At 41.8% G+C, this 27,536-nt stretch overlaps 1 protein-coding gene across 1 annotated transcript in view; it reads right to left on the reverse strand.

The window, feature by feature from the left end:
- The window catches only part of LOC106847744 (2'-5'-oligoadenylate synthase 1-like), a 33,895-nt gene extending 7,361 nt beyond the window's left edge, over positions 1-26,534 (reverse strand). The window contains exons 1-8 of the mRNA XM_070517701.1: positions 24,962-26,534; positions 19,586-20,581; positions 18,964-19,152; positions 18,035-18,221; positions 15,295-15,485; positions 12,425-12,585; positions 7,176-7,300; positions 1,187-1,376 (exon numbers count right to left, since the gene is read on the reverse strand). Coding sequence (XP_070373802.1) covers positions 1,187-1,376; positions 7,176-7,300; positions 12,425-12,585; positions 15,295-15,485; positions 18,035-18,221; positions 18,964-19,122 — 1,013 coding nt within the window. The 5' untranslated portion in view covers positions 19,123-19,152; positions 19,586-20,581; positions 24,962-26,534. The remainder of the gene's footprint in view (positions 1-1,186; positions 1,377-7,175; positions 7,301-12,424; positions 12,586-15,294; positions 15,486-18,034; positions 18,222-18,963; positions 19,153-19,585; positions 20,582-24,961) is intronic.
- Positions 26,535-27,536: the final 1,002 nt, after the last annotated feature.

Genomic DNA, 27,536 nt, shown 5'->3' on the forward strand with positions numbered 1-27,536 from the left:
TTACTTAGAGGGGAATTAACTTGACAAATGGTTTGAATATTTTAAAATCCTTAACACATAATAAATACTTAATACACATCACCAGATTACTTTCCCAAAATAGAAAACCAATTACGGTACTGTAACATATGTGGTCCAGTTCCCCCACAATGCCACCTTTTTAAGTCTTAGAATTATTATTCTGCCATGTTAATAGATAAATTTCTTCTTGCAGACCTATAAAAGCTCTCCACTACCAAAAAAAAATGTGCTAGATTTTAAAAGCAGGCCTTTCATCTGACCAAGAATCTACTCAGGCAAGAAGCTTTATTTCTTTGTTCTTCTGTTTTTCTATTTTCACTCACAAATTTCTACTCAACCAAATGAGAAAAAGCCTATAGAATGTTTGGAGATGCTTTGAGATGGGTAGTTATGTAGAAGTAATGTATGTTTTTGTGAAGTGACTAATGTTATCATCAATGTCAAACACAAAAATATACAAAGAGTAAACAGTGTGTGATTCAGATGAACAAATCAAGATTATTAGCAACTGCATACAAAGGTAAAGAAGACATACTCCTTGCAGAAAGCGGCCCTACATAAATGTGCTATAGTAAATCCTCCTGCCTCTGCTATTCCTGCCAAGTGGAGAATTCATACAAATATGTTCTAGGTCTCTTTATCAAAAGTTTATCTTCAAATACTCAAACCAGTCGCTGAGTCCCCCTCACATCCCCTCACCCCACGCCAGAGCTGGCTGCTATCAAAGGGAAGGAGAGATTCTAAAACGTGCACACATCGACTCTTGAGGCTCCCCTCCTTGGAGGACCTCTCGGCCTCTGCTGGAACTGCCTCCAGCAGAAGGAAAGCTGGAAACTCAAACATTAAACGTCCCATTCGAATCATGTTAGTAGTTTCTGTTTTCCTTTTTCTGTGCCTTCCTTCCCTGCACCAAACATTTTGCCACTGAACATTTTTCTTTCTATTCTTTGGTTCCTACCAAACCATTATACTATATTTTGGAGTAACGGAATATAGAAGTTCCATATCCTGTAACAGCCCTTGGACTCTCTCCCTCCTCTCTCTCTCTCTCTCTTTTGCTACACATCCCCTCTGCCTACCAAGGAAAGAGGCGGGGCCTGAAAGAGTAAAGGAAGTGGACCGAAAAGAGAGAGGCTCGCATGGTGCCCTTGTGCTGGTTACATACTTATTTTCCTCGGTGGGGTTGGCAAATGATGTCTTGAACCAATGTATCACTAAACGAACCAGCTCCTTCACCCTGCCGACAGATGCCTTGACGAAATCCACTTGGTACGGCAGGAGGGCCAAGGCGCACAGCTGTGCCTCGTCACTGTCCTTGCAGAGATACAGTTTGCGGTAAAGGTGAAGTTTTAAATCTGTTAACACCAAGGAACAAAGACAACTGTGAGAATTTCCTCCCCCTCTCCTCTCTTGGTTTCGCCTGGGACAAATGAGTTATGTTACTCTGATTAATTAGAACTTGGGCATTTAAAACAACACAGTTTTCTCTCTTTAGGAGAGTTATGTCAGTTTGCCCAAGTAATTAAAACAGAAAGCTTCAACGTTACAATGCTGGGCAGTTCAAATAGACCAAACTCTGGTACAAGAAAACCTGTCTGATGAGAAAGATGTTCTCTCTATGGGCAGAGGAAGTTTATTTCCCAGAAGCAGCTTTCATTACCTTATGCAAATATCATCTAGCATGTAAACTAAATATCATTATGCTCTCTGTACAATAACCTATAAAATCCCCCGTTTAATATCTAAATTGTTGTTATCTGTATATATACTTGCAGAAGAGATTCTATCAATGGAACACTTGAAGGAATTATGTTTATAAAGATGGAGGTGACTTTATTTTTATTTTTTTGAGGAAGATTAGCCGTGAGCTAACATCTGCTGCAAGTCCTCCTCTTTTTGCTGAGGAAGACTGGCCCTGAGCTAACATTCGTGCCCATCTTCCTCTACTTTATATGTGGGACGCCTACCACAGCATGGCTTGACAAGCGGTGCCATGTCCGCACCGGGGATCCGAACCGGGGAACCCCGGGCCGCTGAGACAGAATGTGCGCACTTAACCACTGTGCCACCGGGCCGGCCCCAAGATGGAGGTGACTTTAAAAGACGTGTTTAGGTCAAAGTGAAAACAATCTACTTCAGTTAATGATACATTAACGAGGGAGAAAAACTAGATTAAATAGTAAGAATGATCAAATAATCATCTATAGCTTAATGATTATGAGTAAAACATCACTAACTCGGATTGTGTTCATTGTATGACATATAAATATTTAGTATCTTTTATCATAATCTACTTGAATTTTCCCAATTCAACACAATTAGAAGTCCTAATATGAATCTGTTTTTACACCCTTTATATGTCCTTCTGCCCAACTAAATTGTCACAAAATGACACACTTAATCCTGGCAAATATAGACTCTGCAATACACATTTTAAAGTTAATCGGTTAGTACCTTTATTTTACTTGTAAAATACATTTTACAAAAAAAAAATAATACTTATATGCCTTTGTCTAGAGTATCAGGACAGTCCTTTTATACTTGTCCAGATGTTTAGGGCCAAATCAGAGATATAACAGTAGGCTGATTATCAACAGGCTGGAGAATCAAATTGCCATGATAAACATCGGTGAACAAACAGAGTTGTCTATGGCAAAGAGTCTCATCAATGCTGTTATAATAAACAGATTCTAGTCCCAAACTTACAGGGCAACAGTCATTACAACTATTAAACTAGAACTTACAATTTTAGTGGGAGGCTCTCTGCCTTTCTTAGCAAACAGACTTGGAAAGAAACTCAGGTTTACAATGATGAAAGATAGACGAAACATTAATTTAACTTAAATTTTGGTATGCAATGAGTATGTCAGATATTTGAGGATCTTGTCCTCTCTATCTGATGTGTCACGGCTGACTCAGAGATTCTCTCCCCGAAGCCAGTACTGTTTCAACATTTCCCCTCCTTCAAGGTTCTTCACTGACAGAAAACTAAGTAGTCTCTAACTTAAATTATTTTTTGAGGCTTGTGATTGTTGTTTCTGCTCTAACTGTGTGACTTTATTAAGCTTTATTTTATCATCATGATCACCATCTATAAAACAGGAATGCTTAGCTTTCTTGTTATGAAGCAAGTACTATTTTAAGTGCTGTATATTTATTAACACATTTACTCTTTAACAACTGTAATATAGGAACTATGATTACCTCCAGTTTACAAATGAGGATATAGAGTCAGAGAGGTTAAGCAGGTTGCCCAAACTCACACAGCTAGGAAGTTCAACCATCTATTGCCACCCTTCTGCCCTGCATTGCAGGTTAGATCTGAGCCCATGTGCTTCCTAAGCAGGGGCTAATTCAGTATTCTCAGACTTCCATGAGCTCAAGAATCTCCTGGGGAATCTTTTGGAATGCAGTTTCCGATTCTGTATTTCTAACAAGTTCCCAAGTGATGCTGATCCTACTGGTCTGAGAATCATATTTGAAGCGGGCATGTTGTCAACCACGCCCTCATCAAATCTCATGACTCCGGGCTGCGTTGTGCACACAGGCTATGCTATTGGTGGTCCAGCACACATGTAAGATGTGCAGGGAAGAACGTTAGGATGCCTCTGAAGATTCGACGTGATCATCTAAGTCTTGCTCTGACGGTTATTAGCAACATTTAGTTGCCCGCTAAAATTCCTTGAAATCCTAAAACTGGTTTGAGCGCTGGTCTCCCGCCAAGCTCATTCCCCATCTTCAGCGGAGATGAGCAGGGTTACGTAAGAACTTCCGTCTCTTTCCATTCATTTCACACAGCTGCGCTCAAGAACTTCAGGGACTTAAACCCAGTGCAAAAATATGCTTCTGCTCCTCTGGGAGACATTTTAGCTCGAAAGCTGCTGCTATAACCTCAAATCCTCAAGACAATTACCCAGGAGCTGCTGTAGCCTAACCACCGTGCTTTCGAAGTCTGCACACAAGAGACAGAGAGCATTTTGCACAAATGCAAGAGCTTCATTGGCCTATGGTGAGATATAAGGAGATGGAATTATCTTTTCTTAATAAATATTCATTGAGCTAAGCACTTCACTACATGATTTCAAATTAAATCTCATATTTTAATTCTCACAGCTATCCTATGAGGTCATTTTCTCCTCTCTGTTTTATAGATGGAAAAAAGCGAGACTTCAGAGTGTCACATGACTTAGCCCAGGGCACGTAGATACTATGAAATAGGCCTGGGATTTGGCTTCAGGCCCAGTGTGTTCTCTGCACCACGTGACTTTGGTGTTATGTCTGTCTACACAGGACCTACACGGTCAGATGAACCTGGATTTGCATCCCAGCTCTTGCACTTACTAGTTACATAGTTGCGGGCAAGTCGCTTAAATTTTCTAAGGCTTAGTTTCTTAATATTCAAACTGAGGATAGCATCTTCCTTTCAGGTTTGTCATGCAGATCAAATGGGATTCATTTAATGAGATTAATTTTAGGTCAATGAGAATTATCTACGGCACATAAATAGGTGCTAGATAAATCACAGCATTTTTTTTTTTTTAATCTTATAGGCTCAGCAAGATTGTCAGAGCCAAGACTTACTAACACCTCAGGTTAAGCAGAGTCCATACTCTCCTTCCCAGTACTCTATCTTATCTCCGAGTTCCCCACACCTCTGTCTTAATACAGATGATGTTATATTAAAATGACCTAAGTATGTGTCTGTTTTCCCTTCCAGACTGTAAACCCCACCATGTCTTACTCATGTTTGTATTTGTTCTGACAGAGTTCTTAGAACATGGTAGGCATGCCATACTCGCGTGCTAACAAATTATCGCATAAGAGAAGAGAATTTTGATGTGAGCAGCACACTGTCCAACAGTGCTGATAAGTGAAAGAACCAGCTCAAGAAAGTCAACAGGCTGCTCTGGAGTCTGGCTGAGTAGGACCAATGTTATGTCCATTCATTCCATTTACTCAATAAATATTTATTGAATAATGCAGTGCTAGGCACAAAGACAATCCTTATGCTCAAGGAGCTCAAAATACAATGGGAAGCCAAACCTGTGCCCAGTGACAACACAAGAGGATTGTGCTACAGCAGAGATACAGGGAGGATCCTGTGGGAAAGCAGAAGAGGTTGATCTAGGAAGGATTAGGGACGGAAGTTCAGCTGAAGCTGAGCTGAGTCTTGAAGTGTAAGCAGGCCCTTTCAGAGCAGAACATAGGATGGGGCAGGTTAAGAAAAATATATTAACAGAAACATTGGGCAAAGACCTAGAGCATGGAGCTTTAGGAGATAACAAATATTTCAGGGTTACTGGCTCATGAATCTCTCCTCTACCAAATGTGAGGCCCAAAAGAGCAAAACTCTTGATCTCCTACCTAATCCATTGTAAGTATTTAATGGCACATGCTAGGTATTCCAGAAATATTGGTTGAATGAAATAAATAAATGAATAGATTCAATGAAAATATTTAATACTTACTGCTGAGCTGGAGCAGGACTGCTGGTCATGTATTGGCTTACAAGTTGCTATGGCATTTTCAGTTCCACCATTTTGTCACATAGAGAATATGTAAGTTAAGTCAAGCAGAAGTCTAGACTAAGTTCTAGAGCCCCAAGTTCTCTGGAGAATACATTTGGGCCTCTGCTCAGACTAAGATAACAAAACGCCGTAGGCTGAGTGGCTTCAAAAACAGACATTTGTTCCTCACGGTTCTGAGGCCTGGGAAGTCCGGGATCACGGTGCTCGTAGGTTGGTTCCTGGTGAGGGCCCGCTTCCTGCCATGAAGATGGCTGCCCTCTCACTGTATCCTCACATGGCCAAGACAGAGAGCTCTGGTGTCTCTTCCTCTTCTTATAAGGGCACTAACCCCATCACGGGAGTCCCACCCCCATGACTTTATCTAAGCGTAATCACCTTCCAAAGGCCTCATCTCCTAATACCATCACATTAGGGGGTTAGGGCTTCAATATATGAATTTGGGGGGGACATAAACTTTCAGTCCACAACAAGGCCTTCATCTTCTTGCCCAAAATGCAGATACTTTATCCCCTCTTTTATGAATATGATTAGATTTTGTATTTCCTATCTCACTCCAGATACCATATCTTAGGGATAAAAATAACATCCCAGTACCATACGATGTCGTTCCATGACTCCGTCCTTATTACTTCCCGCTTCTTTTAGGAATTCCAACTCCCTCAAATTGCTCCTGTTCTTCAGACACCCCAGGGACTGTCTCACATCTGCTTGCAGGGTCTTTCTTTCTGTGCCACATGGTGGCTGCCAGTATCCTCTTCTCCCGCTCTTTTGTGCTGTGTTTGATGTCTTCTGAGGCTGCTGCTATCAAAAACATTGATGGTCCCAGCAAAAATAGTAATGCCACCAGCGGTAGCCATGCCTGCCAAAGGCACAACTGCTCCTGCCTTACCAGGGAACTAAGACCATGAGAGAGAGAGGCCCACTCCTGCATCTTTTCACTTTAGAGTGAGGGTGGTCCTCTGAGCTGCTCAGGCCTTCTGGGCCCCTTCCTCGCTCAAGCAGAGCCGCTCTCTACCATTCAGACTACAAGCTATGCTGACGAGCTCTGGCTGCCTTGGTAGACAGCCAGGAAACAGCTCTTCTGGTTTTTACTCAATTTTTTTGAAGTCTTTCTCCCAAAGACAGAGACATGAGTCCGTTAGAGCTGAGTATTAAACACGCTCTCTTCGACACTGCTCTGTTGACTTTGAACAGAGACTCTGTTCCTCACCTGTCTTTTCCATGAGAGGAGACTCAGCTACCGTCTGGAGTCAGATTGTAGCCAAATCCTGGTGCAAACACCACTTAGGTTCAAGTTGGGATTCCTGCTACAAGAAGCAGCTCCTTGCAGGCCAAATCCATATTTCTTTTGTGCCCTTCCTCCACCCCATTATACAGGACAAATAGTTAATACTTGACCATACTTCTTAAATTAAAAACTGGTAGCATAAGGATGCAGGGTGTTTATGCACTGCAGAAAAAACCTGACTCCTAAAGACACTTGAGTGTTCCAGTTCTACTGCAAGCAGCCTGGTTCCATATGCCCAGCTCATTACTGCGTCCGGATGTGGTGGGTCCTCTACAAATATGTATTGAATGAGCAGCCATTTGAAAGGCTTCCTGTGAAACAAAACAAATAAGTCTTACCTGCGGAGGGTGTAGGCCCCAGGACATCATAGTAGGCCATGATCTCAAAAGAATGACTATGAAGACTTCCAGTACATAAGAAATTGAATCTTAAAGACAGTGGTGCTCTCTTCCCCATTAGAATCCTTAGAAAAGGAACATGACATGTCATGAGAGAGAATAGAAATGAGAAAACACTAGATGATTTCCCACCATCCTTCCCTTTACTCCAGCCCTGCTGCTCTCTTAACTGTTTCTGGAACACTCCAGGAGTGCTCCCTTCTCACTAGTGGCAGTTGCTGTTCCTGCGCCCAGGATACCCTTGTCTCAGATAATTCACATGGTTTGGTGCCTGGCTTCCTGCAGGTCTCTGCTGCACCTTTGGCCTTTGCTGGCCTCCCTTTAAAACAGGAGCTCCCTCCCTATTCTTTGTCCCCTGACCCTGCTCCATGTTCATTCACAGCATTTAATTAGCACTTGGCATTACGTTATTTGCTTATTATCTCTCACTCCAGGGTGTTAGGTACACAAGGGTGGGAACTGTGTTTGTTCTGTTCACTGCTCTGCCCCTAGTACCTGACATGTAGTAGGTGATTAAGAAATAATTTTAAATGAATTATTATATGACTATAGATTGGGGCACAAGGTATTGTTAATCATGAATATGATTAAGTAAAATATTTTAAAAGTAGTGCGATTTCTACTTCTGGGTATAGTGGGGTAGTTTACAGCAGATCAATGCTCACTGAGAACTACTAGAAAACTGGGTTTAAAAAATCATCTGTACATGTATTTTAGAAGCACTGGAGCGTTGCTGAAGCTAGAAAGGTCAAGATTTAGTGAGGGGTGGGGGCAGCAGATCATGGAGAAGTAGACAGACAGGCTACTGCTTTTTCCCTGGGGACATATGCCAATTTGGGGCATAGACAAGAGGCTAAAAATATGGACTTTGGGCAAAGGGAAGCTTCTGGGGTTACAGAAACTAGCAGAACTTTGTCAAACTCATGGGACTGAAGCAATGGAAGAGACTTGGAGGACACGATCTGTTGAAAAGGGAAGGGTGGAGAACGGAACCTGAAATATGACCTGCTTTTCCCTCCAAACATTCGCTGAATTCTGAAGATGCTTAAGACAGGTTTGGTTAAGAAATGAAGCAGAGAAATGAAGTCTTGGGGAGTTGAGTGGAATTGTTGACAGTCTTGCCACGCTGAGACAACATGGATTAGGGTTCAGTCTCGGGGGCTGAGGAGGCAAAGATTAGGGGAAAGTCCGTGGTGAACATGCTAGGCTGTAACAGTGCCTTCTCAGCTTTGCTTATATTGGAATCACCTGGGGATCCTTAAGAGTATTGATGCCTTGCTCTCCCCTCCAGACATTTTTATTTAATGGCTATGGGGTGTGACCTGGGTCATCAGCTCTAATTCTATCCATTCAGTGAGGAAAGGGCAAACCCTCTCTAGAAAAAGATAACATCAGCTGAAGCATCTAAGATTTTTTATGCACAGGGTCCTGGATTTAATCTCAAAGAATCACTAGGAATTCCAAGAAACAGGGCTATAAGATTTAAAACTAAGAAAAAGCAAACTGTAGAAACAGACCCCATAGGTGATCTAAATACTGGCATAAGCAGATAAGGATTTTAACTGATTAATATGTTCAACAGCATAGAGGAATAGATGGTAAAAGTAGACAAAAAGATGGAAAATTAAACCAGAGTTGGATTTTACTTACATAAAAAAGAATTGAATGGAAATTCTAGAACCAAAAAATATAATAATTGAACTTAAGAACTTTATAGATTAATTTAACTTTGTAGATAAATTTAGAAGATTAGATATAACAGAAAAGAGAATTGGTAAACTGTCAGACAGGTCAATAGACAACATCCAGAGTGAAAAAAATATGTCTTTCTTTATATATTACGTCCAATCTTTCATTTAAACTGGACAGAGATTTCTGAAAATGTATAACTCTGCAATACTTTTTTTAAATGTCAAGACTGTAAAGTTCTTATTGGCTCCATGTACCACAAAGGGAATACCTTCGATCATTATTAGATTCCCTCACCTAACTTTTCTCATGAATATATCCTTCTGTTTCAGTCAGGGAGAGAGAGAAGGAGTTCAGTAAATCAGTAGCTTACCATTCCTGTCACGATTTAGAGGCAGATCTTGCTACGTTCAACATGGTAACTGTGTGTTTGGGAGACACCAGCCTAGGGAGGTGAAGCTCACTCTTGTGTATACCAGAGGGCTTGAATGAGGTATTGAATCACTCGTGGAGTTCAGGTCACTTCCAGAATGAGTCAAGGTTAATGAGAACGTCAGTACCATCCTAGGCTAACTTACATGAACCTTACTGTCCAATGAGTGCCCAAAAGATTTTTGCTGTTATTATAGGAGGAAGTGGGGCATGGGTCCTAGCAGTACTTGGTCATGAGTCCTTAGGTGATGTTATGTGCAACTTACTATTTCTTATCAGCCCAGTCCATGGACATGTCTTCTCAGGACAATTCCATGTCCTGCAATGTGGCTTTAAAAGGACTATTTATCAAAGGAGAACCTTAAGACTATAATACAAAGAAAAAAAAGGGAGATTCTTGTTTTCAAGACCTCTAAATCAAAGCAATAAGAAGAAGGAGATAACAGGCAAAAATCCCAATCTTAACAGTAACTGTCATAGGCGTGACACATATTTTATAACACTGTCTCCTTAAAAGCTCAGAATATGTTTCCCCACTGTGGTTTTCAATAATAAACACGCTGGGATGTAAAGAGAGGAGCACAGAGCTGCTGGCGTGTAAATGGTTTCCAGTCCCTGGGACTTACTGGGCAAGTCTCCTGAGATTTCATTCATGAGCAGGGCCCCGAAAATGACTGACACAGAACAGTTGCTGTTCCTGGTAGGTTAAGACATGGACTAGTTCCAAAGGAAAAGAAAGCCTTTTCTCACACCCATCTTTCAAAATAAAGTAACCGAATAGCTTTAAAAATAACAGCAACAAACAATATATCACTAAAAACCAGGTATCAACTGAAACAATAAACTTCTTTACTCTCTCACTGGGTGGGAGTCAAAACCAACTGTCAGACTCACATATCTGCTTCTTTTCCATTTTTAATTCAATTTTCCCTTCAAATGACTCATGGTATGGTCTTGGTTGCTCTGAGTAGCAGAGAAGAAAGCCAGAAAAAATGACTGTTCGAACAGCTATGAGGACAAGGAAACAGCCTTGGATGATCTGCCTCCTTTCCTGACTTCACATCCTCTGCCCTCAGTCTGCCTTGAAGGCTCATTCTTCTGCAAATATGCTCCTTTTTTGCCACAGGAATTGTTTAACAAAACAAAATATGGGACAAAATATATTCTGGGCTGAATTAAAACCATGAGCCCCTTGAAAAATCCCCCTGAGGAAGGGAAGAAGAACAGGCGTTTACTAGACGCACAGGAAAGGATGGGCTACCTGGCGACTGGGTTCACCCTGAAAGGCTTCACAAATTAAATCATTTAATGAGTTGAATGAATAGAACGAAAGAGGTTAGAAAATGAGTTTGTTTGTGTTTAGTCAGGAACAATTAAAGCAAATGAACCACGGTTTTCAGGGCTATTATTTTTCATGGGTTCTACTTCTAAATTCATTCTGGAAATCTAATAACATAAAAACTTCAAGCACTGCTTTGTCCAGGAGAAGGGGGCCTGAGAGATAGAGGAGGGCAAAGAGGTTAGGGAGAGCGCATCTAGAAGAGTCTTTGAGGGGCTGGCCCAGTGGCACAGTGGTTAAGTGCGCACATTCCACTTCAGTGGCCCGGGGTTCGCCAGTTAGGATCCTGGGTGTGGACATGGCACTGCGTGTCAAGCCATGCTGTGGTAGGCGTCCCACATATAAAGTGGAGGAAGATGGGCATGGATTTTAGCTCAGGGCCAGTCTTCCTCAGCAAAAAGAAGAGGACTGGCAGCAGATGTTAGCTCAGGGCTAATTTTCCTCAAAAAAAAAAAAAAACATAAAACAACTAATGAAGAGTCTTTGAAGTTAGTGGGCAGGGAGTATAGAAAAAGGACATAATAATGAAGGACAAAGATTTTGATTCCAAATAAGGTCATCATGGAAAGGGTACACACGAACTCTTATTTTTAATGTGCCTTTAGGGTACATTAACTGTCTTGTTTTGATAAATAATAATAACAATGGTATAATATACCCTATAGTTTACAAATTTAATGGGAAAAACTTGGAAGAAGCAATGGGTAAAAATGAAAAACACATTCTCCCATTTCTTCTTTTTTTCCTTTTTTCTTAAAGGTGGTCTTTGCCTGTCCAAAGTGTAATCGTATGTGAAACTCCGTCATTTCCCTTTCTGCCTTTCCAACCCCAACGCGCTCCGTTACAGTCACCACCATGCCATTCAGCTGACGTCTTTTGCTAACTACCACAATTTAGTAGGTGTTTGGTATTCCTGAAGGTAGTGTTTTTCATTAAAAGACACATTCATGCTCGTTCTCTATACTCAGCTGAGGCCAGGGCTTGGTAATGAATCTATTATTTAAATTAATAAACAGTTCTGGGACATTGTTTGAAAACATCGATCTTATTTTAGAATTCAAGTGGCACACAGCCTGGGCTGTTTCTCTCAAGAAAAATATTTCATTCGCTTTACATCATAGTTATTTGCATTTTTCTTCATCCACAATTCATATAGACTGAAAAAAATAGCAAGAGATGTAAAACTGAAATAGACAAATAAATAACAACATGTCAGGGCCTTTTCTTTTCTTTGTTTTTGGAACTCACCAAAAAACCAGGCCTGATTAGTTCAACATTTGGGGCAAAGAGACATTGTGTATAATGTCAGCAAAGCCACACAAGCAAGAGACCCCAGGACATGGCTGAAGGGGATGTTTGTCAGGCAAATGTGTCTCCAAGATTCTTCGGTTTTTAGAGGCACCTGTCCCACCCCTTCCTGTTTGCATTCCTCAGAGTCAGATTTCAGCTAAAGGGATGGAAATTAAATAAAGGTGCATTGGAGAGGACATAATTAGTCCTTAAATCACGGGGTCTCAAATTCAAAAAATTTCATCGAAAGTTTCGCTAGAAGTCTTTTTAAAAAACGCCTCTGGGGCAATCTCTCCCAGTTTTCTCCCAAGAATTTAGCCTTAGCATACACAAGAAATTATGACTCCATAATGCTCTTTTGTGCCGAGCTAAGAGTTTTCTTGAGCAGTCTTTCCCACCTGTGGAATAAAATAATTCACAGAAACACGTTCACCCAGACCTGTTCCCGTACGAAGTTTGCTTCAGGTTTTTTCTCAGAGCATCCAACCCTTCTCTCAATTGTTTCTTGCAATGGTTCGCATTGGCAAATACGTCACTGAACAACACAATGTCAATCTCAGAGCATCCTCTGGTGTCAGTCCCCTTTATGTAAGAACCAGCCTGTGAAGACAAAGGACAGGATGTGGGGGAAATCCCAGCTAACCTTGAAGGAAGCGCAGATTTCCAGTTGTAGCACTTTTGGGGTCAATTAACATTGTGGGGTAACTTATCTATGGGCTAGTTATCCCCTCTCCCCCTGCAGAAAAAAGATAGGAGAAGGAGAAAGTAATCTATCACGTTCCACTGAGAATTTAGGTTCAGTTGTGGAAAAGAAAGCATAATTTGCAGAATAGTCCTGAAAATCCTTATGAAAGTTTAGAGCTAGAAGTTCTCAGACTCTTTCTGCTCAAAAGCCACTAGATATGTGAGGAATCCACGAGGACAGGAATGAAATTCACCACTGTACACCCAGAATCCAGCCCGAGCCTCCCATATGGCAGCCCTCACTGACCACCTGGACGGACGACCCTGGACGTAGGTGTCCTGACGCAAACTGTGCCTGTGAAAGTTAGGACCACAGGTCACCAATGTTTCTGGTGGATGTTCGTGTGCTATTTCTAAATACATCATGAATGATTTTAATGAAGCATTCTGTAATTATAATTAACAAGAATTTACATCAAATCTTTTGCTAAATGTGATTTTATAAAAGTTAAAACTTTTAGCAATTGAAGGCATATCTTTGCCTTCCATAGCACTGAAGGAACGCTTTAGGCTACAAGTTCCCAAAGGAGGCTCTTTAGTAGTAAAAGAAACTGTTACCTATGATTTGGGAGCCATCATGTCCATGAGGGAAAAGTCATCTGTCAAAGGTGGAATGTGGCACACGCAGTTTCACATAAGCTTAGGAACCATTCCAAAGCTTTGAACCCTCTCCTCCCTCATTTCTCCTGTGCTCATCTCTTAAGGATTTCCAACAGCCCGTTCCGTCAGGCTCTGTGTGGAGCCTGAGGTGAGCAAGAATGTGCCAATTGTATTTTCGGCACTGCCCTCCCTGCCCTGGGAGGAGGATGAGCTATCACAGAGACACAGCAGCTTAGTCAGAGGGGAGAGTTCACGGATTGTGAAAATGTTTACTACTAGAGAAAATAGGGGAACAAATACCACCTACCAACGAGAGCGGGGCGGGGTGAAGGGGCGAGGGAGTGTGTAGATCTCCCACCTCATAGGATCATGAAAAATACTTGAGCAACATTTTCAAAGGGGAGAGCCACAGTGTACCAATAAGGGTTTGCAGATAAGAAAAACCATTCCAGTTACGTTAAGCAGAAAGGGACTTAATTCAGGGAATCATCGGAATAGCTCTAGCTCGGCTTTTAGGAATGACTTTCAGAATGACACTGTAGAACTCACCTGATAAGGGACCTGTTGCCCCAGCTGCAGTCAGAGAGCTGGGAATCTGAAAGCTGTTATGGCAACTGCTGGCTCCAGGCCCATACCGCCTTAGTCAAGATCTAGAAATCAACAAGCTGCCTCTGCCATTGTGCATCCCAGAAATACCTGCCCTACTGGAAATCCAGGAACTAGAGGTCATCACCAGAACTCTTGGCTCCAAAATCATTCTGTATCCACTACATCCAGACTGGCTAACACGGGTGCCTCGTGCCCCACTGCCCTTGCCCTGACTTAACTCAGTTCTGGACTCAGTCCTGCACTAGTAGAACTAATTGACAAACTGATTCCCATTAGAAATCATAGTGGCAAGGGAATATGGAAAATGTAGTTTTTAGTGCTTCCTTAACCTGAGAGTTCTTAATACACTAACATGTACTGTCAGCCTACAAGAATGGAATACAGGGCACAGCAATTTCAGAACGTCATTGATCATTGGCCCTTGCTTTTGGCAAGCATCTTGCAGGACTGGAATAGAACTCTGGCTCCCAATTTCAAGCTCTGTGCCATACCTCATCTCTGTAGAAGAGAATATGTTGTTTCATATTCAGGCTTTTACCGTAGCTATCTTAGCTAGAATTCAATCATACTTATAAATCATAATTATGATTGCTATTGAGTTATGTGAAAAGATAATTTTTGCTTTTGAATAAATTTATGACTTAAAATGATTTTATAACAATTATGTGTACATTTTAAAATGAAGGAATGGAAAAATTATCAGAATAAAATGCCCTCTGAACTATATCCTGTATTTTTTTTCCTAAACATTGATTAGATAGTATGTAGTCATTGCATTAACATTAAAAGTACTAATAATAGGAGGGAAATCACACCATTATTGCTGTTTGGATCTCTTCCCTGTGTTCGGGCTATGTTCCCTCAAGGATATTTTACAGAATGACTCTGCACTCTGTGGACAACCATTCCTGGACCCAGTGAATTGTCTTTAAGTTGACAAGGAGCCATCATCACGGCACCTAATTACTTCCACAGGCAGGTTGCTCAGGCATGAAACAGGGCCCTGGGGGACAGGCTCACCTCCTTTGCCTGAAATTCCCTTAAGCATTTATAAACATCGGTCAAGTGTGAGCCAAGTCCCTGGCCCTGCCAATGTAAAGGCACTTGCATCCCTGGGGCAAAGTTGCCAACCCTAATGGGTTGCAGCTGTTGTATGGTTGAGTGCCTGGTCCGCCAGGCTGCAGCCTGCCCGGGCATTTCAAAGGGCTCCTAGCAGACCTGTGTCCCCACGTGCGGAAGGCGAAGCTGGCCTTTGAACACGTGGGCCTGCTCGGTTGCTGTGCGTTACCTCCAGGAGAAAGGAATGGCTTCCTTATGGCTGTGTGGCCTGGCCAGAGGGCTGGAGGCTCAGATTACCTGGATCACTCGGGGGTCCCGCACCGGAAAGCAATCCTGGATCCGCTGGACCAGCACAGCAATTTCAGCCACACAAGCCGCGCGCAGAGGACCCGAGGCAGGGTGGATTTTTTCGTCTGCAAATCTCTGTAGCTCTTGGGGACTTTTGCACTCCAACATATTATGAAGTGAAAATCCTGCAGACATTTGGGCTGCATAGAGAAATGATCAGTCTGTGATATTCACTGCATAGAAATAGACGCGCACATGTCTAAGGGAAGAATCTAATTTTGTATGAGAATTGTGTTTAGTTAATCGCCAAGACAGCCTTGTGACAACAGAGAGATGGACTCTCTCTGCTGGTGGAGCATCCGTTAAACCAGCAGACTTGCCCTCCAGACTTAGCTGACATTGTAACCTAAGTCTTTACAGAGAAATGGTTACATTTCTTAGAAAACAGAAATATTTAGACACTCTATGTCAGAAAAAAATTGTTACCTCAATTTACTACGTCATTTTAAGTTTCTAAATGAAAAACACTTATATTAACAAATTTCAATAAAATGATCCCAGGGTAAAGAATTCCAAGTTAGGGGCCAGCCTGGTGACATTGTGGTTGAGTTTGCACACTCTGCTTCAGCAGCCCAGGGTTCACAGGTTCAGATCCCAGGAGTAAACCTATGCACTGCTCATCAGGCCTTGCTGTGGTGGCATCCCACATACAAAATAGAGGAAGATTGCCACAGATGTTAGCTCAGAGACAATCTTCCTCAAGCAAAAAGAAGAAGATTGGCAACAGATGTTAGCACATGGCCAATCTTCTTCACCAAAAAAAGAGAGAGAGAGAGAGAGAATTCCAAGTTAAACCTCCTACTCTAAAGGTCTCAATCTCTCCGCCCACAGCCATATTCTGCAGAATGTTTGGTTTATCCTGCACGGTGCTTTTGAAAAAAGAAAATGAGCCAACATCTAGAAAACAGGAGATAGTACATTTTTTAAATGGGGACATCAGAGATGCGCATGTGTGTTTGCTTGTTTTAAGCCAGAAGAGCTGACAAGACTGACCACACCCTTCATAGGAAGGAACCGAATAACTGACTTGGTGGGTTCAGTGAATAGGGCATGTGAACTAAACTGACAATAGACAGATAAACAGGAGAAAAAAACAAACAAATTTTATTGATGTTAATATTTTTTTATGTGCACAGGGTCAATTATGGAAAAGAAATGGAAACCTAAAGAAGCAGTTAGACTCAGGGGCTTATTAACCATTTTAACAAAGGACAATAAATTGTGGAGAAAACTAGACAAAAGAAAGAGGGTTTGGGGCTTCCAGGGCCCAAGAAATTGTGGGAAAGTGACTAGGAAATATCTAGGGGAACCAATGGAAGATAAAGGTTACCTTAGTAAGGTTCGTTTATACAGAGTCATGTGCTGGCTCCTACCCCCAGTGGTAAGGGGCGCTCTCCTCATCCTGGTACAGGAGAGAGGGAGAATTTATGGCCTGCTTTTAGGCAGAAAAGAGGAGACCAGAGGGTTCTTCTTGTATCTACTAGTTCTCAATACTCTTCAGCTCAAAATTATCCATATGCCAAATTGGCATATTTTTGAGTGGCATAGACTGATCCCCTTCAACAGCAAAGAAACTTCCATAACTTTTATGCTGGATAGATCACACACACAAAAATCCCTGAGAATCTGCCATCACAAAGTTAGCCCTCATTTGGGTTTAGAGAGCAAATTCCACATTATCACTGAGAATTGATTTCAGAGTGGCCTCGGGCTAGAAGAGGGCCCGGGCGCCTGGAAGAGGAGTTCACTAGTCTCTCTGGGAACGAACTTTCAACCAGACCTTCCTGTTCAAGCATGTCTGGAACACTCACAAGAACTGAGTATATACTCGGCTGTAGATGAAACTCAACACGCGTCAGAGAACTGAGAGCGCACAAGTTATAGCCTCTGACCACCACGCCCTCAAATGAGAAATCAGTAAGAAAATAACGAAAAATGTCCCGTGCTTTTAGAAATTTAAAAAACATACTTCAAATAAGTCATGGGTCACAGAAGAAATCCTAGTGGAAATCAGAACATACTCAGGACTAAACAGTAACAAGAAACTTTATACCAACTCTCAGAGGACGCTCAGCCCCTTGTTTAAGTTTCATCAAGGCCGAACTAACAGATTGGGGTTTTTTTCTTTTTGACACTTTCATTCTTTTGCTAAAAACATAATAGCCAATTTATATATTACTCTCTTTAGGGACACTTCATCAAAAACTGCTCACTTTTCAGTGACATACTTTGTATCCAGAGACAATTATTATTTCCTGGAGAAATTTTTAATGTATTAAAAGATTTCACAGAGCAGCAACCAACAGTTAGTTTAGAGGACAGACCATAAATATGAGAGCAAAAGATAATACATTAGTTCTGTGGTTATTTTTGACGTGACGGAGCATAACCCGATCCCGCCTGGATTCCTAATACTGTCCGTCTTCTGACTGGAAGTCCCTGGATTTGTGCTTCTAACTGTGTTGTCTCTTTGAACGATGCCTCGGTGTCCCAGCTTCCGCCTTAATGTGGCTCCAGCAGAATTATCCTCCGCCCTGTGCCACCCCAAGAATGTGTAGCCTCAGGCCACATTCTCGTTCCATCTTCTTCCTTCTCTGCTTCCTGTTCCTGAAACAACCCATAATACCTTGCCCTGGTTTCTGTATTGTGTGAGCCTCCAAAGAGAGAAAGCGGGGGGCATCTCCTTTACCTCTTTTACTGGCTGTGAAGTGGTGCTCTTGTATTTCGTGGTTCTCCCGGCTAAGGACCGTTCCAAAGCACCTAGAACACATCCTACAGGTTTTTGATATCTTTGTAGCCTTATGCTTTATATTTCTTTCTTCTAGATTTTCCCAGTTTAGCTTGTGTGTCTCCATGGTTGACCTGTCATGTACAGACTGAGAAAAAGTAAATGCTTAACACAGGAATTGGAAGAGATATTTGAAAGATCTGCTGGTCTTCGTTCGGCTTCTCATTAAATGCTCCCACTCATGGCACAGCGAATTCTCATTCAACATTCTCAAAACATAGCACAGTCCATGAGTTCTTTCAATAAAGATGGAAAACTGCTGTAGATTAATAAAGCAATGAACCACAGGAACCACAATGCTGAAAAAAGATATCTTTTAAAAAGCACTTGGTTTAGTTTGATAAAATCAGAAGAATGAGATCCTAGTTCTTTTTCCGACATCTACTTTTTACGAAGCCCTGGGCAAATCATTGAACCTAACCGGCTCTTTGTTGCCTCGTGTGTAAAGTGGGGAACAGAAAGGAGGGAAGTACCTTAATGTATCTCTAAGGTCACTTTGAAAGTTAAAAATTCTAGGATTGTGAGAATCCCAACACTACACGAAGCACTTTGGAAGCATAATTACAATAATTGCACCTCCCCGGAGATGACACTGTGTCCAGGGGATTCCGCTAGGCGTCCTTCCCAGCAGCCCTGTGAGATGAGACACGCACCTTTAACCACAGCATCCCACCACCTGCGTTATGGCCACAAGTTTTGTTTTAATTTTTAGTTTTCTGTTAATAAATCTCCATGAGAATTAAAAACCAAAACCAACAAACAAAAAGCAGGAGTGTTTTTAAAAAGCAGGGAAAACCCCCACATCCTCACTCACTTGCACCGACTTGTACCTTACTGTGATCTTGGAGCTTCTCCCTCAGGACTTCTTGGCCACAGTTTTCACAGTGAACTTTCCCCAGATGCCTCCGGCGAAAGTGATACTTGAGAGCCATGCAGCTGACAAAATCGCTCCCACAGCGCTCACAGTGATAGGATTCAACAGCCAACATCCTTTCCCAATGAAGTATTGGATTTAGATCCTAATGATGACAAAAGCAAAAAGCATAAGGCCTGGTCCCTCATAGTTAACTATAATAAAGAGAATATTATTTCCAGCGTGCTAATTTGTACACCATCACATGAATGTTTCCTAAGAAATTTATCCCTCACTAAAATCAAGCATGACATCATGAAAATATCCATTTAGATCAGCTGCTTGTAACTTGGGTTTATAAACATTAGGGAAGCTATAAAACCAATAAAAGCAAATACAAAATTGTGTGCGTAGGTGTGTCTGTACATTTTTCTAGAAAGAGTTTCAAACGGGTCTGTGACCCAAGAGATGTTACTAACTTGTTGATTTAGATATTATCTCTAGTCAGGACTCTGTGAGAGCCATTGTTTCTTCAATTTTTATCACCCAATAACTTCCCATATTTGAGAAAATTATCATGAGTGATGATTTCTACATACCTTTCGAATTACTCCCTGGATTTTTTTTTAAGTAAAGTAGCGAAAGACAAAAAAGAAGGCAGAAGTTTGTACCAAGAGACACAGTCTGGAAGAAGTTGTTGGCGATTCTAATCTCTGGCTGCTGCTGAAACTGTTTCTTTTTCTTGTTGCCAAGTAACTTGCATTTGTAATAACGTGTCTGAAGCTTACAGCTCCTTCCTCAGAGGAAAGAATTATGGGATTTGTAGTTACTAGTGTTCTGGCAAGTGGTTAGATCCAATTTTTCTAACTGCACTCACAGGTTATTTTGCATCTGCTGCTGTAACCAATCACCATCAACTTGAGTGCTTAAACACACAAAATCACTATCTTATAGTTCTGTAGGCCAGCAGTTGGACACAGGTCTCACTGAGCTAAAATCACAGCATTGGCAGGGCTGCGTTCCTTTCTGCAAGCTCTGCGTAAGATCCACTTCCTTGCTTTTTCCAGCTTCTAGAGGCGGCCGCATTCCTCGGCTGGTGGCCCCCTGTCTCCATCTTCAAAGCCAGCAAAAGCAACGGAGTTCCGCTCACATCGCATCGTTCTGACCTTCTCTTCTGTCTGCCTCTTCCACTTTTAAGGACCTTTGTGACTCCATTGGGCCCAACTAGATAATCCAGGGTAATCTCCCAATTTTAAGGTCAGCTATTAATAACCTTAATGCTATCCGCAAACTTAATTCTCCTTTGCCATGCAAGGTAACAAATTCACAGGTTCCAGAAATTAGGACGTGGACATCTTTGGAGGATCATTTTTTTACCTACCACACTGTAGTTCTAAACTTCAACCAGAAAGAAATGAATCCAAAATGTATCTGTGTAAAATGGAAGAGAGGCAAACTGTTTCCACTCCTTGCAAAACTTCTGTGCTTAATTGGTTTTGGGGTCTTTGTCAGACAAATTGAGAGCTGCTGGATGATCTGCTGCTGAGCACGTGCACTGTTCCCTGAGGTCTAGCGCAGTTCTCCAGCTGTAGGTCCTGCCACACGAGGAAGATGTGAAAGCAATTTAGCACGTTGTAATCAGCACTTTAAAAAAGTCAAATAGAACACAATTAGAGAATATTGAACATAGTTAAGGTAAATAATGATTTGTGAAACATTTGTTACAACTAAACCTATACCTGTGTACTGGGTTGCAAGGTAAAATGCATTTTTTTTAATAAATTTTTTTTTTTTAAAGATTGGCACCTGAGCTAACAACTGTTGCCAATCTTTTTTTTTTTTTTTTTAATGCTTTATCTCCCCAAATCCCCCTGGTACATAGGTGTATATCTTAGTTGCAGGTCCTTCTAGTTGTGGCATGTGGGAAGCCACCTCAATATGGCCCGATGAGCGGTGCTATGTCCGCACCCAGGATCCGAACCAGCGAAAGCCTGGGCCACTGCATTGGAGTGCGCTAACTTAACCACTCGGCCGCAGGGCCGGCCCCTAAAATACATTTTTAAAAATATATCAATTACACTAATGAGTTTATTCCATATCTTCTCAGTAGTCAGCATGAGTTCCTTCTCTCATCTCCCTTTTCTCCCTATCCTCCACTTCCGTGCAACCATTATAATGTGTTTAATGTGTTATCCTTTTTGTTATATGTATGTTCTTGCAAAATATACCTTACTTTGAGTGCATGTTTTCATAATTTATATAAAATTAAACAAATTAAAAAGATGTTATTTATATTCTATTCCTTTTAATTGCTATAAAGTAATCCATGGTGATGTCTACTACATTTACTGCATGTCTTTCTCTGGGTAGAAGTCAAAAATGTTTGAAAGCCACTGGTCTAGTGTGTACATGCAGGATTCATTGGAGAACTCTTGGAACAACACTGGAGATTTTCTTCATCCAAGGCACAGGTCTAAAATATCTGCTTAAGCTTCCAGTTCCCAGCCACTAAGTTCCACGGATGTCACTGTTGCCAAACTTGGCCCCACAGGAGGATACAAGCTGACATATACCATGTACAGGAGAGTCCTTTATTCACTGACTCAGAGAGTCGTGAAATTTTTAAGCTGAAACACCTTCTGCTTGCCCTCTTCTCTGTCCCCTCCATCATTTTAAGAGACAAGTATTTAAAGGATGGTTTGGCTGCAAGGAAGACAGACCACTGAACACAAAATGGGATTTGTTGGAAGGGTTTCAGGTATCTGGGAAATTTCAAGGCCTCAAGGCCATCCCTGTCCCTACCAAACTGCTTGAAACAAGGTGAGTGTTCACTAAGCTTTGGTCTAATAAATGGATGAGTGGATGGGTAGAAGAATGAACTGGAAAATCATCAGGAATCAAGGCAGCTGCTCTCACTGACTCTACGCTTGGCCCCATAATCTCAAATCTCTGCTTACAAGTGTCTGCTCCCCTTGTCTTTTCTGCATGGACAAGTGTACTTGCTCCACAATGGTGCCCATTTAGGGTGACCAGCCACCCAGTTTGCCTGAGACTGAGGGAGTTCCTGTGATGCAGGACTTTCAGTGCTAAAACCAGGGAAGTCTCAGGCTAACCAGATGAGCTGGTCACCCTACCATTGCCTCAGAGGGCATGTTAAAAGTCAGCTTCGTGAATCCATCCCTGAAGTCCTCTTGAATAAACAGACTTAGTCCCTCCAAAACCCAATGTCAAGAAGTTTAGTGAATGTGATTGGATCCGCCCAAATTGTGATTTGTTCTCCCTGCACCAAGTATTCATCTCTGGTCCAATCAACCTTGACTGAGACATACAGTGAAAGGAGTAAGCAGGCACATAACTCATCCACAAACCTATGTACCAAGTTCTCTGAGAGAGGGGTGCAGGGGCAATGTTGGACATTTGCAGTTCATAGAAATGACCTAGCACATCATTTAGAGGTTCCTAGCATGAGCTGTGCATCTGGGGATCAGAAGGGTGAAGGAACATGGAAAATGGTGGGACTGTTAGGTTTTCTCAATGAGACCTCTCCTCCCTTCTTTAGCATAGAGTTTTCAAGGTAACATCCATGTCGCAGCATGTGTCCATACTTCATTTCCTTTTACAGCTGAATAGCACTCTATCGTGTGGATATACCACTTTTTTTTTTAATCCATGCATTAGTTAATGGACATCTAAGTTGTTTCTACTTTTTAGCTATTATGAATAATGCTCTATGAACATTCATGCACTCATCTGCAAGTTTTTGTATGAACATATGTTTTGAATTCTTGGGTGCCTGAGAGTGAAATTGCTGGGCCCCATGGTAACTTGTATGTTTAACCCCTTGAAGAACTGCCAAACTGTTCTCCACATTTCACAATTCCCACCAGCCAATGTATGAGGGCACCAATCTCTCCAGATCCTCAGCAACACTCACTATTTTCCATTTTTTTGATTATAGCTATGGTAATGAGTGTGAAGGGAAAATCATTGAGTTTTGATTTGCGTTTCCTAATGACTAATGATGCTGAGTATCTTTACTTGTGCTTATTGACTATTTGTACATCTTCTTTGGAGAAACGTCTATTCAGATCCTTTGCCCATTTTTTTTAATAGGGTTGTCTTTTCATTGTTGAGTTGTATGAGTTCTTTATATATTCTGGATACTAAACCCTTATCACATATATGATTTGAAAATACATTGCCTCATTCTGTAGTGTGTCCTCTTATTTTCTTTGATGCACAAGAGTTTTTAATTCTGATGAACTCAAATTTATCTAATTTTACATTTGTTACTTCTGCTTTTGGTGTCACACCTTAATAAAGCACTGCCTAATCCAAAATTATGAAGACTTATACCTATGTTTCTTCTAAGGGTTTAATAGTTTTAGCCCTTACATTTAGCCTTTGATATATTTTAATTAATTATTAATTTTTGTATATGGTGTGAGGTAGTGGTCTAAATTCATTCTTTTGCTTGTGGAAATCCACTTGTCCCAGCGCCTCTTTTTGAAGAGACTTTTTTCCCCCAATGAATTGTCTTGGCTTCCTTGTCAAAAATCAATTGGCCACAAATGTATGGGTTATTTCTGGACTTGCCAGTCTATTTCATTGATTTATATGTCTGCCCTTTTGCCTGTACCACGTTGTCTTGACTACTAGAGCTTTGTAGTAGATTTGAAATTGTGTTGTGTGAGTCCTCCAACTTTATTCTCCTTTCAGGATTGTTTTGGCTATTCTGAGTTCCTTGAGTTTCCATGGAATTTTAGGATCAGCTTATAAATTTCTATAAAGAAGCCAGCTGGGATTCTGGCTTGTGTTGAATCTCTAGATCAATTTTTGGAATACTGGCATCTCAACTGTATTAAGTGTTCTAATCCATGAATATGGGGTGTCATTCCATTTATTAAAGGTCTTTATTTTTTCCAGCAATGTTTTATAGTTTTCAGTGTACAAATCTTGCACTTCTTTGGTTAAATCTATTCCTAAGTATTTTTATTTTTTGATGCTATTGTATATTGAATTGATTTTTTAATTTCTTTTTTGGGTTGTTTATTGTTAGTGTTTAGAAACACAACTGACTTTTGTATATTGATCTTGTCTTCCTCAACCTTCTTAAACTCACTTATTAGCTCTACTAGGTTTTTTTTTTTTAATACTTTAGGGTTTTCTACACATAAATCATGTTCTCTGAAAGTAGTTTTATATGTGGGACGCCTGCTACATCATGGCTTGATAAGCAGTGCATAGGTCACCACCCAGGATCTGAACCGGTGGACTCAAGGCCGCTATAGCGGAATGAGTGAACTTAACTGCTGCGCCACCAGGCTGGTCCCTTTATTTATTCGTTTTTTAATTTACTTTTTGCCAAATTGTCCTGTCTAGAACCTCCAGTACAATGTTGCATGGAAGCAGTGAGAGTGGACATCTTTGTCTTGCTCTTGATCTTAGGATAAAATCTTTCAATCTTTCACCATTAAGTGTGATATTAGCTATGGATTCTTTGTAAATGCCCCTTATCAGGTTGAGAAAGTTTTCTTCTATTCCTAGTGTTGTGTGTTTTATCATGAAAGTATGCTGGGTTTTGTCAAGTGTTTTTTTCTGCATCTGGTTAGATGATCGTGTTGTTTTTGTTTTTTATTCTATGATGTGTTATTGATATGATGTGATACATCAACTGATTTTTGGATGTTAAACCAACCTTGCATCCCTGGGGTAAATCCCACTTGGTCATGATGTATAATCATTTATATGTGCTGTTGAATTCAGTTTGCTAGTATTTAGTTGAAGATTTTTGCATCAATATTTTAAAGAATATTGGTTTGTAGTTTTCTTTGCTTGCGATGTTATCTGCCTCTACCACTTTGCTAGGGCCAAAAATTATTTATCAACATTAGGCAAAGAGATAAGAGTGATATACAAGGATTTGAGTAACTGAGCAACGCCATACACTTGAGATGTTAGAAGCCTTGATTTACCTGCTTCTTTCCAGTGCATCCCCAGCCACTGGCCGGCCTGCATGAAGCAAGAGGGAGGCTCCACTGCCCCGGGAATGCTTCTTGTTCTCCCAGGAGGGTCTGCGCAAGTGGATCATTAATGGGTATGGAGCATCATAAGCTTAGTATTCTGAGTCATGAAACACCTGTCTCGAAATATCATCACCTTGAAAACAACTTGTGGAGACTGGAGCTACAAAAATCCCATGGGGCATGTTTGCCAGACTGCCTTCTCCCACAGAAGTTCAGTGCCCAACATCCTCAAATACCCATCCCTCTTATTAGATAGTCTGGTCTGAATGCACCTTCTATGTTTTTTTGCCAACTATTTGCAGAACTGGCCTGTAGGGTGTGAAAGAGGAGATTTTCCTGGGGCAGCTGTAACTGAGGAGCCGGAGCTGCAGTTCTCTTCTGTACACTCAGGGGGATGTCACTCGGAATCACATTGCATGGCAAAGCAGCACTCAGGACTTCAGCCCCATATGGGTTGAGCAGGGCCATGGGCTAACTTAGGACAACCATCTGCAAGGCAACCAAGGAACACCTTTGAGAAACAGCACTCTTCTTGCCTACGCCATGAAGACCCTTGTCCCACAGATCCCAGGGAAGATTCCTTGCCTATTGGGACCTGGCAGCTCTTTCCCACTCTTGGGATGAGATGGCCTCCAACCAAGCTCATGCACTGTCTCCTCCTGCAGAGGATTCTGGCTTCCAGAGTTCCTGCTGGAACCAGTATTGCTCAAGACAGCTCAGTTCCCCTCCTGGTCAGTGGAGATCTCTGGACGGCCTAAGTTAGACCAGAGTTCTGCCCACTCTCCTTACAGGAAAGTGTGGGATATCCTTCAGAGCTCATTAACTATCTCTTTCAAAATGAAGAGGGAAATACTTCCATTTTTGGCCACTTTACCTGAAACTAGTTTTCTTTAGTGTCCTCTCACATTTCCCAGGATTCCTTCAACTTCATCCAAATTTCCCCTAGTCTTCTTATGGGTCTGGGGTCCCTTCCATGAGGGCTGTGTGGACTCTAAGCCAGCTCAGGACAGGCAAGTCTTCTTGGCTGTTCTTGGTCACTCCTTGTGAGCACTGGGCAAGGGCAGAAGCCACCAGAATTTTTCTCCCGCTCTCCAGTCCTGCTGAAACTGCATCCCAAGCACATTCTAGAAGACTTCCAAAGACCGCTTTTAATTTAAGGCAGGGGCCTTGGAAAGGTCAAAGATCAGAACTCCTGCTCTGATACTGAGGCTAGCCGGCAGTAATTGAAGTTCCTGAGGTGGGTGCCTGTCATCTAGAAGCCAACCAAACAGTGGATTTCCTGTGCAGCACATTTAATTGGTCGTGCTTAAGGACTTCGCCTGTGGGTTTTCACCTACAGGCCCTCTACCTTTGATTGAGCTGAGTTATAAGTCAAGACTGCCTGCTTTATAAATCTGTCTTGAAATGCTCTCCTGATTCTTGCTTAGCCACAAGGAGAAACTCAGACAAGAAAGCACTCTCACAACTCAGGTTGAGGTGAGCCAAGCTGGTTTATTGCTAATTAGAATTTAGGGGAAACCTGGAGTGAAACCGAAACAGGCAATTAACTTCCCGCCTCTTATCATTCACTCGGAACACCCTTTGGAATGAATACCTTTGCGGTTACTGAGTGCAGATCAAAAGCGCCTCTGGTTCCCAGTCAGGGACACAAGGCATTAAATGTGGGCACTTAAGCCGCATCTGGTGAGAGGCCTCCACTTCTCACATTGCTCTGCACACCCAAGTGAGCAGAGCAAGAATTCTGGCTGGCGAATGAGTGTCCCCCAACCCCACCCCACTCAGGCAGTTGCTGTTATTGAAGTGGCTGCAGCGCCACCAGCCTCATGGCTTAAAACCTCCCACTGTGACACTTTCACCTCTGTTCCTCATGAACCCAAGTGCCCTCAACTATCTACCACTCACCATGCAGGAGTGTTTATAAAACCCAGGTGGTATTCTCCCAGCTGGAGCCAGCTGCCCACATCACAGCATCAAGCCTCATGTACCCACCTAGCACAGGGCCCAGTGCATAGTAGATGATTACAAATGTTTACTGAATGAGTGACCAAGGAAAGACATTCTTAGAGTATGGCCTGGCTTCCTTCTTCTACCAGATCAATTTATGGCTTCTTTCTCTTACCCAAAGTCAGGATGTGCTCAGATATTACAAGCCGATTTTCATATTAGCCTAGAAAAACGTAGTTAGGAAGGAATCAGTTGCCAATCTAAAGAGGTAAAGTTTTCTTTTACGAGATCAATGTGTTTGTTTGAAATAAGCAGTTGATAAACTGCTTGGAGTAAGGGGTGAGACTGCAAGGAGTATGTCCAAATAGCAAAAGGCCACAGACCCTTCCTCTAAATCGTCAGGCCAGCTGCTAACTACAGGCCATTAGTCTCACTGAGCTCCTGATGAACTTGTCGCTGTGCATCGGGTGTAGACACTGAGGCACAATGCCATAGAGGAGACGGAGATTTCAAGGGCAGGGGGATGTCTAGGAGCAAGAAAGAGTACTCAGCAAGGCCTGTGTGCACGCGCACTTTGAAT

This window comes from Equus asinus, chromosome 9 (assembly GCF_041296235.1).
Source record: "Equus asinus isolate D_3611 breed Donkey chromosome 9, EquAss-T2T_v2, whole genome shotgun sequence".
In the NCBI taxonomy this organism is placed as follows: Eukaryota; Metazoa; Chordata; class Mammalia; order Perissodactyla; family Equidae; genus Equus; species Equus asinus.